Below are 15,445 nucleotides of genomic sequence, written 5' to 3' on the forward strand. Positions count from 1 at the left end.
TGCGTCCGCTGTGGTTTTCTGGCGCCGCAGTCGAGGTACAATGGCGCCAGTGAGGCCAGCCCCGAGGTGGCGGACGGGGAGTTTTGGGACACGTGGGGAAGGCGTTTCACGGGTCGGATTCACAAACAAGAATGTGAAACAGAGGAGATGGCGACCTAATCATCCTCAGGCCTTCGCGGGGAGCGTTCGCGAGGGTATGTGTGTAAGAAAGCAGCTTTTTACAAATCCTCAGGCCTGCGAAATCTTAGGATACACGGTCCCCCGAAGCTGGGAAGTATTTAGGAATCACACCCGGCCCTGCTCCGTGCACAGGAATCTGATCTTAAATCCGCTCAAGGCATGGGTGTCTCGGAACTCTGAATAGGAAGCTAGGCAGTATCGCTCATTCCAAGTTTTTAAATATCTCCCTCAGCTTAATGTCATTTTTGATAAGAGCTCTTCCTCTACATTTTCCCCGTGACACCAAAAGCAGAGCGCGTCTAGGGTATTAGAGCGGAGGATTATGTACGACAGTCAGAAATGTCCTGCGCCACACCCTTGCTCTTCAGTCTTGTCTTACTCACTTTAGTTTGTACTTCTCATTTTGTCTCGCCGTCATTAAGTGGCCTTAAATCCCATTGAGAACTTATAGGCCTTAAATAAGTCCAGTTTTCTGATAACTGCTAGCTGTTGAGAAAGTAAAAAGCCGTCTTCCCTCATTTGTGTTGAATTACACAATGAAAATCAGTCGTATGATAGTTTTTCTAAGATAAAATAATAGATGTAAGACTTTTTCCCCCTAGGTATTTACTGAAGACCTACATTGTTTCAGATGAAATAAGGAATCTGATTTGTGAGTACAGTAAGTTGGAATTGTGCAACACTCTAGTTTTTCCTTCAGATGCTTACTTGAGTTCAGCACAACTACTGTTAGCCTCATCTTTTTGCGAAGGACCAACATACTATTCATTCCATTAGCTTAAACTTGTTTTCTTAAAATAACATTTTAAAGCAAAACATAATGAAAATCTAGCATCTGAACATGATGATGTGAAAAGTTTTCATTGTAAACTAACAACTATGTTTTTCATGTACCATATTTTCTGGGAAAGTAATTCATGACATGTTCTTCAACAGGACAAGGCTTTGCATTTCGAAGAAAACTAAAGATTCAGCAGAATTACAAGAAATTGCTTTGGAGGAAAAAGGCAACTCAGACCTCACAAGACTCCCAGTTCACAGATAAATACCCTGATCATCTGAAACACCTCTATTTAGCTGAAGAGGAAAGACTCAGGAAGCAACTTAAAAAAGTTCACCCGTCTTTGTTAGAACGAGCTGACCAGCCTCCATCAGAAGAACAGGTTGATCGGCCTTTGCCAGAAGAGCCGTGTAGCACTGACCAGGCCTTGTCTGAAGAACAGTGTAGCGTTGAGCAGCCTCAGCCAGAAGAACAGAGTAACCTGAGAGTAAAGTATGTGTTAACCATCTTTTGAAATTCTTCACTGTAGATGGAAGGAGCGTTTGACGAAAGAGGTCATGGGACAGTTTCTGCAGTAATTGGAATTTTTCTTCGGCATTTTAGAAATACTAGGGGATTATGTGAAAATATTTTCATGGAGGCTTTCTTGTTAGCTTAAATGACTGAATTAGGCCAGTTTAACCTAATAGAAGAAGTGATGGAATGGGAATTAAGAGTCCTGGGTTTTAGATTTTTCATGTACATTTAACTTCTTTTAACCATTGTTAACTCCTGTTACTATTTTATGTTTTTAAAAAATCTAGTTCTTGAGAGGTATGATAGTGTAGCACCTAACCTAATGGACTCTGGACCTGGAGTTAATATGCTGGTGCCCAACAGCCTCTTCTCTAAAACGGAAATACTAAGTATGTAATTTAGAGCTGCCATGTTGGACAACCCCAGGACGGATGGTTTGCACAGACCGTGGTATTCCTGACCTGTATCTCAGGACACGGGGAAGACTAAATGAGTTCATTTATATATAGTACTTAAAGCTGCGTGATACGTAGGAAGTGCCATATGAGTGTTAACTGATACTACTGTTACTGTTATTAATCTGTTCCCCCTCCTCCTGCCCCGAGAACATAGACGCAGTTGCAATTTAAAAACAAATGAAACAGGGGTTCCTGCTGTGGTGCAGTGGGTTAAGAATCTGACTGCAGCAGCTCAGGTCGCTGTGGAGGCATGGGTTTGATCCCCAGCCTTGCACAGTGGCTTAAAGGATCTGGTGTTGCCACCAGCTACAGTGTGGATTCAGTCCCTGACCTTGGGAATGTCTGTATGCCATGAGTATGGCTATAAAAATACTATTTTAAAAATAAAACACAATGAAATGGAATAGAGACAAATTGGTCAAAGAACTTCTGAGGTTAAAGTTCATGTACACCTACAATATCCTTCATAATGTCCTTCAATTTAATGCCTTTTTTGGTCTGTCATTTCTGCCATTCATATGCTGGTCTCCTGTTTTTAAACATTTTAAGATCTCTCAGAGCTTTCTGTATTTTGCTAGGTTGAAATATTTCTCCAAGACTCTCCATTTATCACTTTCTATATCTTGAAAGCTGTAACTGAATTTTTAATGTTATTTGGCTATTTTGCTAATGAAATTAATGTCTTGTTTCTTTCATCTTTTCTTCCCCCTCTTCAATTGCATTAATGGGATTTGACTTTGTATAAGTACTATATTTGACATAATTGTGTCATAATTTTGGTTGTATTATTTTTTAATACTGTTATTTGTCTTCCTTTATCTTACAAAGCTCCATTACTATTTCAAAGAAAAATAAAAAGAAAACATCAAATCAAAAAGCACAGGAAGAATATGAGCGGATACAAGCTAAGCGTGCTGCCAAGAAACAAGTAAGATCGATTTTTTAAATACCTAGAGTCATTTTTCTTTATCCTAAGTGTGCCTATGTGCTTTTTTTAATATGGGGCACATAGTATGCTCTCTCTAAATATTTGTTGAGTAAATAAATGATCTGAGAAGAATTGGAGAATTTCAGCCTGAATGCTGAATATACCTGTTTATATTACCCTTGAAAGGTGACAGTAATAGTTTAAGAATAAGATTTTCAGGGTACTATATGTAGGTTAATAATATGAGCATATAGGACAATGTTTCTGAAGACTATGGTCAAATAGTTGCACTTTTTAACAAGTGTCTCAAGAGATTCTGTATAATAAAATTTGAGAACTACTTATTTAAGAAAAACATAGAGGATTTTCATAAATTTACATCAAAGCAAGTAAAAGTCAGAGGGAGGTTTTAGAATATTTACTCTCAAGCATTGGTCTTGCCTATTAAAAAACCTATTTGATGAACTTGGCAAAAAATTACTGCTCTTTGCTATCATTCAGAAATCCAAAATTAGAAAGCGTTTTTCAAATTAGAACAAAATTTTTTGCAGCTTTAACAAAATTATTTTATCTGTGGTTAATTCTTATTTCTTATATTGAAGATATATTAATCTGTCACTTTGAAAAGGATAGCATGTCCATCAAATTACCCCAAAGATCGTGCTGACATATAATTTCTTTTGGGTCTTAGCTTTATGATTTGTGTAATTAAGAAATCTGGAAGTTTAACATTTAAAATTTGTATGATTAGGAAGGAGTTCTTTAGTGGCTTATTGGTTAAATATTCAGTGTTGTCACTGCTGTGGTGCAGATTTGATCCCTGGCCCAGAAATTTCCACATGCCAGAGGTGCTGCCAAAATAAAATAATAAAATTTGAATGATTATTCTTAAACTGATGGCAGACTAGGATGAAGCAACAACATTTGTCCATGGAAAAACTTGACCTTTGTTTCATAGCTTTTTACAGTATACTTTTTTTTTATATCCAAGCTCCTAATAGCTGCCACCTTACCATGTGAAGTAAGGACCATTATACTGTAAAATATCTAATATTTAAAAAAATTTTTTTTAATTTTTAAAAAAAACATGCGATGGCTTTGTAATTACGAAAACTGGGTATCAGCCCTTCCTCTGTAAGACGAAGCGAAATCCCTGGCATGATGTTCTTAAGGGAGATCCTGCGGTGGCTCAGCAGTAACGAACCTGACCAGTACCCATGAGGACATGGGTTGATCCTTGGCCCCGCTCGGTGGGTCGAGGATCCGGAGTTGCTGTGAGTTGTAGTGTAGGTCGCAGAGGCGTCTTGGGCCTGGCGTTTGCCGTGGCTGTGGTGTAGGCTGGCAGCTGCGGCTCCAATTTGAACCCTAGCCTGGAAACTTCCATATGCAGAGCATGCAACCCTAAAAAGACCAAAAACAGAGAAAAAGTTCTTTAAAAATAGAGTATGCTGTTTGTGAAAGCATTTTGTTAATTATGTCACCACACAGATGTCAGGCTTTGTCACTAGCAGCTGTACGTGTTATAGGGAATGTTGAATAGCAGTGTACTTACTGCATTATTTAAGAACGTTTAACCTTTATATTTAAGAATATTGCATTTCAGATAGTGTTTTTCAGGTTTATTATATAACTTTGAATTATTTTTTCTTAAACTCAGATGAATTCGAGTCTTTGTCTTAGCAAATGAAATGAGCATAATAATTTTTAAATGATCCAAATCACAGCACCTCATACAATATGTTACATATACACTGTATATAGTCAGTAAATGCTTCTTGAGTTAAATCTGTCAGATGGCAAATTTAAAAGAGTACCAGATACTCTGGAAATGATGTTAGTGTTACGTGGACTAGTTAACCTCTAAAGACACTTCTGACTTTTCAGTGGATCTAATTAAATGGTGAAATGATTAAATATATGTGCCTTCTCCCGTGCTCTTAATTTTATTTGTATGCAAATAATTAAAATTGTTTCATAAGTTGACAATATTCTGTGTTATAGAATGTGTCATAATGTAAAGGCAAAGAGGCACTACTGCACTTAGGAATAATACTTCACATTTTGCAGAATGTAAGACAAACGAAGTGTTTACATGGTGATAGCTATTTCAGCAGAATTATTGAATAATATCTACTGTTTGTTACTAATGAAAATTACATATGCTGATAATTTCAGGAATTTGAGAGGAGAAAACAAGAGAGAGAAGAAGCTCAAAGGCTCTATAAAAAGAAGAAAATGGAAGTGTTCAAAATATTGAGCAAAAAGACTAAGAAGGGCCAACCAAACTTGAATTTACAAATGGAGTATCTTCTTAAAAAAATACAGGAAAAACATTAAGTCGGACTTGTTGTCTGATTAGTCAAGGGTTAAAATATCTGCTGGCTATTGAGTTCTTTTGTATATGTCCTGTTCCTCCTAACAACTAAATTTGTCAACAGAAACTGGATTGCTAAGCTGTACTAAATATAAAAAGTCTAAATATTTTTTGATTTTGTAAAATTAAATTTTCTGTATATGTGCTATTTGATATGATTTGTTGATCCTTTCCTCCCTCCCTCCCTTCCTTTCCTCCTCCCTTCTTCCCTTCCTTGCACCCATAGCATATGAAGTTCCCAGGCTAGGGGTCAAACTGGAGCTACAGCTGCTGGCCTACACCACTGCCACAGCAGCGCCTGATCCAAGCCACGTCTGCGACCTGCACCACGTCTCGCGGCAATGCCAGATCCTTAACCCACTGAACAGGGCAAGGACTCGAACCCACATCCTCATGAGTACTAGTCAAGTTCATTACTTCTGAGTCACAATGGGATCGCCTGATTTGTTTCTTATTTATTTGCCACTGAGGGAAGATTGCCCTGAAGAAGCGAAAGAACCTTTCATTTGAGCAACAGGTTCAAGTGTATAATACTTTTATATTATATGAAATTCAAATGAAATGAATTCTGACAATGAGGAAACTGAGCTTTCAACAAATCAGAGATATGTTTATATTTCAAGTACTGTAACACACAGCAGTCAACTACAAAAAGATAGAGTAATCAACTAAATGGTTTTGAAATTCACTTTAATGGTGAAGGAGGCAGATACTTCCCCTTGGACTATGTTATTTAAGTACATACTACAAGGGGATGGTCTTTCCAGAAACCTGAGAGCAGGCTACATGGGTGCAGAAACTGCCTTCTGCCCCCACTGTATTATAGTATGGTCTTTATAATGCAGAGTTTGATGTAGGAATTTAGAGTCATATTTATAAACATTCCCTTAAGTAGAAGTACATAGTTTGCTAGTGTAATACTTTTTGAATGATGATGGCAGCTCAGCAGTGTCGTATCAGGAATTAAGATTTCCAGATCTGGTGGGACACTATCTTGTAAGGACACTCACTGGACCTATTACTGATCTGTTGGTACCTTTGTGAGCCAAGGGGAAGTACTGGAATTCTGCTTCTCCTGCCTCCTTGCAATCACTGCAAAATAATAAGAAAGGCTTGATTATCATTGTAAACGAGGACTGTATAATAATATTTGTGAAACATTGCATAAAAAAAGTTTTATAAATGGTAATAGGTGCTGCCCAATAATGTATTGTTTCAGGAAGCCCTCCCACTCTGCTGTTTACTCTACATTTAAAAGTGCAACAGGATCAACAAATTCAGCAAAGTAGCAGGATATAAGATTAACATTCAGAAATCAGTCGCATTTCTGTATACTAACAATGAAATATTAGAAAAGGAATACAGGAATTCCCATCATGGCACAGTGGAAACGAATCCGAGTAGGAACCAAGAGGTTGCAGGTTCGATCCCTGGCCTTGCTCAGTGGGTTAAGGATCCGCTGTTGCCGTGAGCTGTCGTGTAGGTCACAGATGCGGCTCAGATCTGGCGTTGCTGTGGTTCTGGCCTAGGCTGGCAGCAGCAGTTCTGTTTAGACCCCTAGCCTGGGAACCTCCATGTGCCGCAGGTGCAGGCAGCCCTTTTTTAAAAAGACCAAAAAAAACAAAAACAAAAAAACAAAAACACAAAAATACAATACCTTTTAAAATTGCACCCAAGAAAATCAAATGTCTGGAAATAAACCTGACCAAGGAGGTGACAGACTTATATGCTGAAAACTATGAAACATTAATCAAGGAAATTAAAGAGGATTCAAAGAAATGGAAAAATATTCCACACTCCTGGGTCGGAAAAACTAATATTGTAAAAATGGCCATACTACCCAAAGCAATCTACACTCAGTGCAAAAACCAAGCAGGAGACATAACTCCCAGACTTCAGGCAATATTACAAAGCCACAGTAATCAAAACAGTGTGACATACAAACCAATGGAAAAGAACAGAGAACCCAGAAATAAACCCAGACACCTACAGTCAATTTATCTTCAACAAAGGAGTCAAGAACATAAAATGAGAAAAAGAGTCTATTCAGCAAGTATTGCTCGGAAAACTGGACAGCCGCATGTAAAATAATGAAACGAACACACCCTCACACCGTGTGCAAAAATAAACTCAAAATGGCTTAACGACTTAAACATAAGACACCATCAAACTCCTATAAGAGAACACAGGCAAAATATTCTCCAACATCAACCTTTCAAATGTTTTCTCAGGCCAGTCTCCCGAGGCAACAGAAATAAAAATGAAAATAAACCAATGGGACTTAAACTGACAAGCTTTTGCACAGCAAAGGAAACCATAAAAAAAGAAAAAAAAGAAAAAAAAAGATGACCCACGGGATGCCAGAAAATAGTTTCAAATGATGCAGTGGACAAGGGCTTAATCTCTATAATATACAAACAACTTATACAACTTAACAGCAAAAAAGACAACAACCCAATTGAAAAATGTACAAAAGACCTGAATAGACATTTCTCCAAGGAAGATATACAGATGGCCAAAAGTACATGAAAAAATGCTCAACATCCCTGATTATTAGAGAAATGCAAATCAAAACTACCATAAGATAACCACCTCACACCCGTCAGAATGGCCATCTTAGCAAGTCCACAAATAGCAAACGCTGATGAGGGTGTGGAGAAAAGGGAACCCTCCTACACTGTTGGTGGGAATGTAAACTGGTACAACCACTACGGAGTACAGTATGTCGATACCTCATAAAACTATACATAGAACTACCATATGACCCAGCAATCGCACTCCTGGGCATATATCTGGACAAAACTTTCCTTGAAAAAGACACTTGCACTCATGTGTGCAGTGCAGCACTATTCACAACAGCCAAGACATGGAAACTACCTAAATGTCCATCAACAGATGATTTTGGATTAGGAAGATGTGGTACATAGACACAATGGAATACTATTCAGCCATTAAAAAAAGAATGAAACAATGCCATTTGCAGCAACATGGATGGAACTAGAGACTCATACTGAGTGAAGTAAGTCAGAAAGAGAAAGACAAATACCATATGATATCGCTTATACCTGGAATCTAATATACTTCATATATTAGAAAAGAAAATCAGGGACTGGGAGAATAGACTTGTGGTTGCCAAGGGGGAGGGGGAGGAGGAGGGAGTGGGATGGTTGGGGAGCTTAGGGTTAATAGATGCAAACTATTGCCTCTGGAATGGATAAGCAATGAGATCCTGCTGTGTAGCATTGGGAACTCTATCTAGTCACTTATGATGGAGCATGATAATATGAAAAAAAGAACGTATATATGTATGTGTGACCGGGTCATCTTGCTGTACAATAGCAAACTGACAGAACACTGTAAACCAGATATAATGGAAAAAAATAAAAATCATTTAAGGAAAAATAAAAGTGCAACAGGAGATGCTGAGGAAACATGACTATAAGAAGAGAGATTCTTTACTGCATAGAAAAACAATGCTTAGTAAATTGCAGTACATTATATTGATTTAAAATGAGCAACTTGTCCTAAATTTGGCTACATTGATGAAGATAGTATATTGTCAAACAATAGATATTTTAATACCTTATAATGATTTCACATGTGTTTTACTGCTACTTTATTCTGGTAAAACAAAACACAGGAAGAGATCTGGTCTTTTTTAGAGATAAATAAAAATAAGTTAATTTTAACAACTTTCTGTTGAGCAGCTGCTCTATATCCAAGGTCCATGTTGAGCTGTTCTTTAAAAAAAAAAAAAAATTACTTCCTCCAGAGAACATATATGGCAGTAAATGCCAAATAACATCATAGAACAAAAAGTAAGCAGTAGACATCAGGTACAAAAGTTTCAGGAGTTCCTGTTGTAGCTCAGCAGGTTAAGGACCCAACATTGTCTCTGTGAGGGTGCAGGTTCAATTCCTGGCTTTGCTCAGTTGATTAAGGATGCGGCATTGCTGCAAGCTGTGGCAGAGATCACAGATGCAGCTCGGATCCTGTGTTTCCATGGCTGTGGCAGAGGCTGTAGCTGCAGCTCCAATTCAGCGCCTGGCCCAGGAACTTCCATGTGCCACAGGTGCAGCCATAAAAAGAAACAAAAAAACTTCCTTGGAGTTCCAGTCATGGCTCAATGGTTAACAAACCTGACTAGTATCCATGAGGACATGGGTTCCATCCCTGGCCTTGCTCAGTGGGTTAAGGATCTGGTGGTGTCATGAGCTGTGATGTAGGTCACAGACATGGCTCGGATCCAGCATTGCTGTGGCTGTGGGGTAGGCCGGCAGCTGCAGCTCTAATTTGACCCCTAGCCTGGGAACCTCCATATGCCACAGGTGTGGCCCTAAAAAGACAAAACCAAAAACCAAAATAAAACTTTCAGACATTACTATACCAGAGAAGTACCCACAGAGCTTCTACGATACACCGTCAAGGCCCCAGCCTAAGATTTGTGTAATACTGGTGGGCTCAGTAACGGAGTTTTAACAAGCAACTCATGATTCTGTTGTGGTTGGTCCTCAGACCACATTTTGCAAAACACTGGGCCAGGACCCTCAGTCTTCTGAGAGTTTCAATCTAATTGAAGACATCGGGGAAGTTTCATGGATGAGGTGACACGAGGAAAAAACCTTCAAGGTTGAGAGGCGAATTAGAAGTAAACTGCAAAGGGAAGAAAACGTGGGATGTATTTAAAAGTTTATCTAATGAAGCCTTAAAAACAGTTATAAGGTGTATGCACAGTATCACCTCTATTACTGACCTTTCCTTCCGTGTGGAGGGGGGACCCTCAGCCTAACATGCACGGTCTCCTTACTGTTCTTACTTGCTCTGCCCAGAGAGGCAGGGACTTAAGTCAACGACAGGCCCTGGCCTGCCTGCACAATGCATGTACCTGATTATTATTCTGATCCTGAAAATTGTAAAGAAGAGGCTGTCCTGATAAAGACTAGAAGGGGGATGGAGGCGGCACAGGAGAGAGGCCTGTGCTTGGGGGAAAGTAGTATCTCAGGCTCCAATCTGTGCTGCATGGACCAGTACCTGAATAAAGTAGGAATGATGTTTGAGGGAGCATGGTACCCCAGTGGAGGAGCTTTGGGGGGCCCGATCCTGTGGCTTCAGACTTCAGACGTGAAGGGTACACAGGGAGTTTTGATTTTGGCCGTTTGTAGAGGCTTCTACTGTACCATTAATTCGACTTGTATAAATGTTCAGTAGGCTTTTTATTGCTGTGGTTTTGGCAAAAGTCTTTAGGCCTTGAGGCACACAGCATTTTTGAGCTGAAGTTTAAAGCAGCTTTGTCTGTTTAAAATTGGTTATTTTTACAGAGGCCTGGTGTGATTCAGGGTCTTAAGGAGATGGGTACAGGCCTTAAGAAAGAAGCAGGGAGGGGAGCTGAACGGATAGAGATACAAGGTTTCAGCAAAGGCGCAGAACGTGACCGTGGGGCTCACCCGAACGTGGCCTCCTGGACAGCCTCAGCTGAGGCTGGCAAAGATGATGTTTATCGAGCTGCTCTGGCTGTGCTGCCTTAATAAAGGCGCTGCTATGTGCAGGTAGCCTCAGGGTGCAGGTTGTGGTAGTTTGACCGTGAACTACATTTAAATTCATGCATGAGCATCGGAAGCCTCATCAGAGGCTGCAGAGAGACCAGAAGGCGACTTCGTGTGAGGCAAGAGTTTGATGATAGGAAAAATATTTATAGGCAAGCGCTAAACATTATTGGCTCTATCAGTATTTGCTTTTTTAAACTTTAAGGAAGAGGTCTCCCATGCAATACAGAGCTCTGGAGAAGTCCATGGTTTAAATTGTTCATGCTAGTCATAAAATGCAGTGCAAAAGAGCAAATTTTGAATAGAAGGCGATTTGGATTATACAGCTGGGAAAGATTAGGACCACAATGAGACCTGGTGGGGACCGCCCCACAGCAAATCTGTACTTTACAAGACAGCATGAGTATCTCAAATGCCACTCTCAAAGAGAAGATAGAGTATGCCATGCTAGATGCATAATGATAAACCCAGCTTCTTGCTGAACCGTTTCTTCCAAGTAAGTTTAAGTGTGCAGGGCATGGACCCCTGACAATGGGCATCAACTGGTTGGCGTTCTGATGAGGCTAAAGCCATCCCCAGGTATCCTCCTTTCTACAGACCTGTGAGTTTCTAGAGTTTCTGCTATATACTGTCTTTGACAATAACAACTGCTGGGTTCTGGGAACATAATTTTGTCCAGGATAAATGTTTGGTAAATGTGGTGGGTGTGAGGTAAATGTTACGATAACCTTGGATGTTCTATTAACTTCTGCACCTTTTAAAAACTGAGACACAACGTAGACTCAATACTGAATTAATTTAACTTTTGAAGAGCTGAATGAGCTACATCCTTTTCCAAGAAAAACACACAGGCTGCAGCTGCCATCTGAATCCATCTAGGCATTAACATTTCTGGCTGTGAGTGAGCAAAGTAAGAAATTGGGAGGGACTTAAATTGTGTTGGATTTTTACGTTATAAGGGGAAGAGAATTAAATTCTGGGTTTTGAATTTTTTGCCTTGGACATTAAACTGAAAGCTAATTTACTATACAGACTTTATTTTCCCCCTAGGAGTCTAAAGGGGAAATATTTATACTAAAATGTGGGACACCACCATTTTTCTGGCAGTTTAGCATTGGGCTCTCTTTAAGTATTTGGATAACCGCCATTGAGAACACCTTAGCTGAGTGACCCACGGAGCTGAGAGGGCACCTTACATCAGAGAAGCGACCCTGGTTTCACAAATAGATACTCTGAGGTATGATCGATTAAACATATTTAAAATGTATACATTGGTGAGTTTGGACACATGTATACACTCATGAAATCATTGCTACAATCACAAATCCATCACCGTTATCTCCAAAGTTTCCTCGTGGCCTTTTGTCATCAGTCCTTCCAGAGGCTCCCCAAACTGGTCCCTGGCAATAACTGACCTGCTTTCTGTTACCATAGATAGTTTCCATTTTCTTTTTTTTTCTTTCAAGATAGTTTGCATTATCAAAAATTGTATAAAACTGGAATCATATACTGTGTAGCTCTTCCATCTGGCTTCTTTCGATCAGACAAATTTGAGATTCATCAAGTTGTTGCATTTAGCAATAGTTCTTTTTTATTGCTAAATGTTCTACTGTATGGACCTATCGGCCTTTGTTTGTTTATCTACTGATTGACACTTGGTTTGCTTCCAGGTTGGAGCTCCCACAGATAAAGCTACCATGAGCATTTGTGGATAAGTCTTTGTGTGGGTGCCTGTTTTCAGAGTTCAATCACATGGTAGGGATAGATTTAATGTTTGAAGAAATGTGACATTTCTAAAGAGATGGGGCACCTGCTAAAACTGAGGAAGGAGCTCATGAAGTCAAATTAGGGGTCCAACCATTTCACCATCTGCATTACACCTATTTGAACACAGGCCTTTCAGAGAATGCAAATGCTGCATTCTCTATTATAAATCTCATCACATTGTCTCAACCTGTTCCTTGGAGTGCTAATAAAATAACTGAGGAAACTGTTTCCAAAAGACATCGAAATCTATGCTCTCACTAGTCTTGCAAGTTTTACTCATTTCCATCGTGTGCCTCTGCTCCAGCAAGCTTTCTTGAGCCTTGCTCTGTAAGAGCAGCGTGAAGGTAAATGTTTGCCAGGCAGCACCTCATCAGAGCAACTCAAATAACAGCCATTCCTTCAGAGGTGGTGTCTGCTCCGGGTGTCCTGTTACATCAGATTCCTTCTTCTCTTTAGGCTAAAGACCCTAATGACATAAACTGAATGTGAGAAATGGAACTTCTAAGATTGAAACGAACCTTTATAAACACCGCCCCCCCAACACACACACATACTGAAATCATCCCAAGATCCACTTAAACTTGAAGAAATCTCAGGAATAAAACTCACTATTGAGTCTAAGGATGACCCCATCTCAATCCTTGCAGTACACCTGCACAGCCAGGTAAGAAGCCAATCAGAAAAGGCCACCCTTGTTTGTTAGGAAAAATCCCAAGGTGAGAAACAGAACTATGATCTCTAGATTCCCAGTAGTTCCCAACACAAACATATCCTGTTCTCCCTCCCCTAAAAAGTAAGTGTTTCACAGTGCTTAATGTAAATGCATCTTTCCTTAGTAGACAAATAGATAGTTAATACTTGGTAGTGTGGTAGAAAAATTAACCGTATATCTAGAAGATTATTCTTTAGGGATCTAGAGAATTTTCATATTCCTTCAACCTAAACAGGTCAACCTAAACAAAAGGATTTAGTTTTTCTTGGAGAGTCCATCCTTGCATAACAGATAGATTACTATGCTCTCTTGATCTACGCAGTTTACAGGAAGATTGCCTAGAGCTCTTTCCAAGTTTAGATGAAGAGCTTTACAAACCCCGTAGAGAAACAATATACTCTTGTTAAGAAACTGTGCCAATGATTTGGGTCACAATCTGCCAACCATGGATGTTTACTGCCCCTCTCAGAACAGAGATGATTCCATTTCACCAAGGTTCTAAACTAAAAAACGATGAAAATATGTTTAGGATTGACTGGTTATTGTAAGCAATGAATACCCAACTGAAAAAAATAGCTCTGTTGTCTCATGAGCTTATTTTAAAGGGAACAATTCCTGAGCCTCTTCCGTTGGAAGGAGAAGTGAAAGTGGCTTTCACCTCTTTAACTGCTTCTCCTCAACAATCTCCCGCTCTGGGTACCCCTCACCGTGTCAATCCCTTCTCTTTTTTGTCAACAAAGATCATACCTTAGACGTCTTAACTCACTGGAGCCTGCAGGTTGCCTCTCTTAGCCTATTCCTCAGTTTAGAAACTGAGGCATACTCTCTATGCCTGCATGAGGCAGCAGCAGCTGCCAAACTAGTTGAATTTTCTGCCAGTATGTTCTTTGCACCTTCCTGATTCTACGGTTTGCCCCTGCTGAACAATTCTCATTACTTTCAGCCAATAGTCAAGACTTCTCTATCAGAAACTTTTCCATTTATGAAACCCTTTTATTATGTCTTCTACATATCACTATTTACATAACTCCAACCTTATTCTTGCAACTTGATGTCTTTTCAGGATGAAGGGAAACATGTGTCTTCAGCAAGTACTAAGGAAAGCATGCCCAGGACTGATCTTCCAAAACTCCTTTTAGTTAATCTTAATATGTCCTATAGATGGATTTTAGTTTAGAAATTATAAAGGCACCCTCTTTTGTTGTGTCTACTGAAAGTGCAGCCGTTAAGAGGCCCCATTACATAATATTCGATCTTCCCAGGTAGAAGAATTAATAGCTCTGACTGAAGCCTTTATCATGGCAAAAGACAAAAGATATGCTTTTAAGATCATCCATTATTTTGAAATGTCATGAAACCTAAAGGATCTGTGACTTCAGGTATTTTGACTAATTGTGGGAACGACATCAATGATTCAGTGGAAGGGAAACTCACAAAGAAAAGCTGGTTATTAAAATAAAAGCACATCTTAGAGGCAGACCAAAAGCCAACGGCAGTGCCCTTGCAGGGCTCCATGCTGCATTACCATCCTAGCTGTATAAGATGCTTCTCTTCCCACCAAGCTGATGTTCCTCCCCACCAATCTTTGGATGGGTAACTGTCTCAATTTCAGCCAGCTACAGGTGACTTGCAGCAATCAGATCAACCTTCTGAAGGACAGAGCTGACCATCATGGGGACGGCGGCTACATGTCTGAAGCCAAGGTGCTGGAAGGCCCATATTCCCTGGGAAGGCAAAGGCGAGATCTGCTCCAGGTCTCTCTTCTAACTCTAGTATTCCTTTGGCACGTGGCAACATAACTCCAGTCTTCCCAGGATGTCCTGTCCGTATGCTTGCCTTTGTTTCCAAATTCCTCTTATGACAAAAACAGCCGTTATATTGCATTCGGACTCACCCTAATTACTTTATTTTTCATGTGACTACCTTTCTGAAGCCCTCACCTCCAAATAAAGTCACATTCTAATGTCCTGGTGTTTAGGGCACCAACATCTTTTTTAGGGGACACAATTTAACTCATTACACACATTGACATGAAAATGCTTTTTGCATTACCTAACACAATCCACTTCTATTCCTACTATGGGTTCATGTGTCACAGTGCAAACAAACTACCAACCTAAATCAGTGGGTTTCCACTCATATAATACCTCAAACTGATGCTGAGTCAAAAAGTCTCTAGAAGCAAT

At 39.7% G+C, this 15,445-nt stretch overlaps 1 protein-coding gene across 1 annotated transcript; it reads left to right on the forward strand.

Annotated features, from left to right (window-relative positions):
- The first annotated feature begins 29 nt into the window (after window positions 1-29).
- Window positions 30-5,383, forward strand: CCDC59 (coiled-coil domain containing 59). Its single transcript, NM_001243859.1, has 4 exons — window positions 30-194; window positions 1,117-1,453; window positions 2,764-2,863; window positions 5,039-5,383. The coding sequence occupies exons 1-4, from the start codon at window positions 41-43 to the stop codon at window positions 5,198-5,200; spliced, it is 753 nt and encodes a 250-aa protein (NP_001230788.1). The 5' UTR covers window positions 30-40; the 3' UTR covers window positions 5,201-5,383.
- Window positions 5,384-15,445: the final 10,062 nt, after the last annotated feature.

This window comes from Sus scrofa, chromosome 5, assembly GCF_054392235.1.
Source record: "Sus scrofa isolate SSC_HxYL_T2T_F1_AM1 chromosome 5, Sscrofa_HxYL_maternal_Yorkshire_Landrace_v2.0, whole genome shotgun sequence".
Classification (NCBI taxonomy): domain Eukaryota; kingdom Metazoa; phylum Chordata; class Mammalia; order Artiodactyla; family Suidae; genus Sus; species Sus scrofa.

What these genes read in the sequence shown, in the direction of transcription:
- CCDC59 (NM_001243859.1), top strand. Translation starts at nt 41, where the DNA reads ATGGCGCCAGTGAGGCCAGCCCCGAGGTGGCGGACGGGGAGTTTTGGG. An exon ending in CGCGGGGAGCGTTCGCGAGG is followed by an intron (nt 195 to 1,116) that starts GTATGTGTGTAA and finishes GTTCTTCAACAG; the next exon opens with GACAAGGCTTTGCATTTCGA. An exon ending in CAGAGTAACCTGAGAGTAAA is followed by an intron (nt 1,454 to 2,763) that starts GTATGTGTTAAC and finishes TATCTTACAAAG; the next exon opens with CTCCATTACTATTTCAAAGA.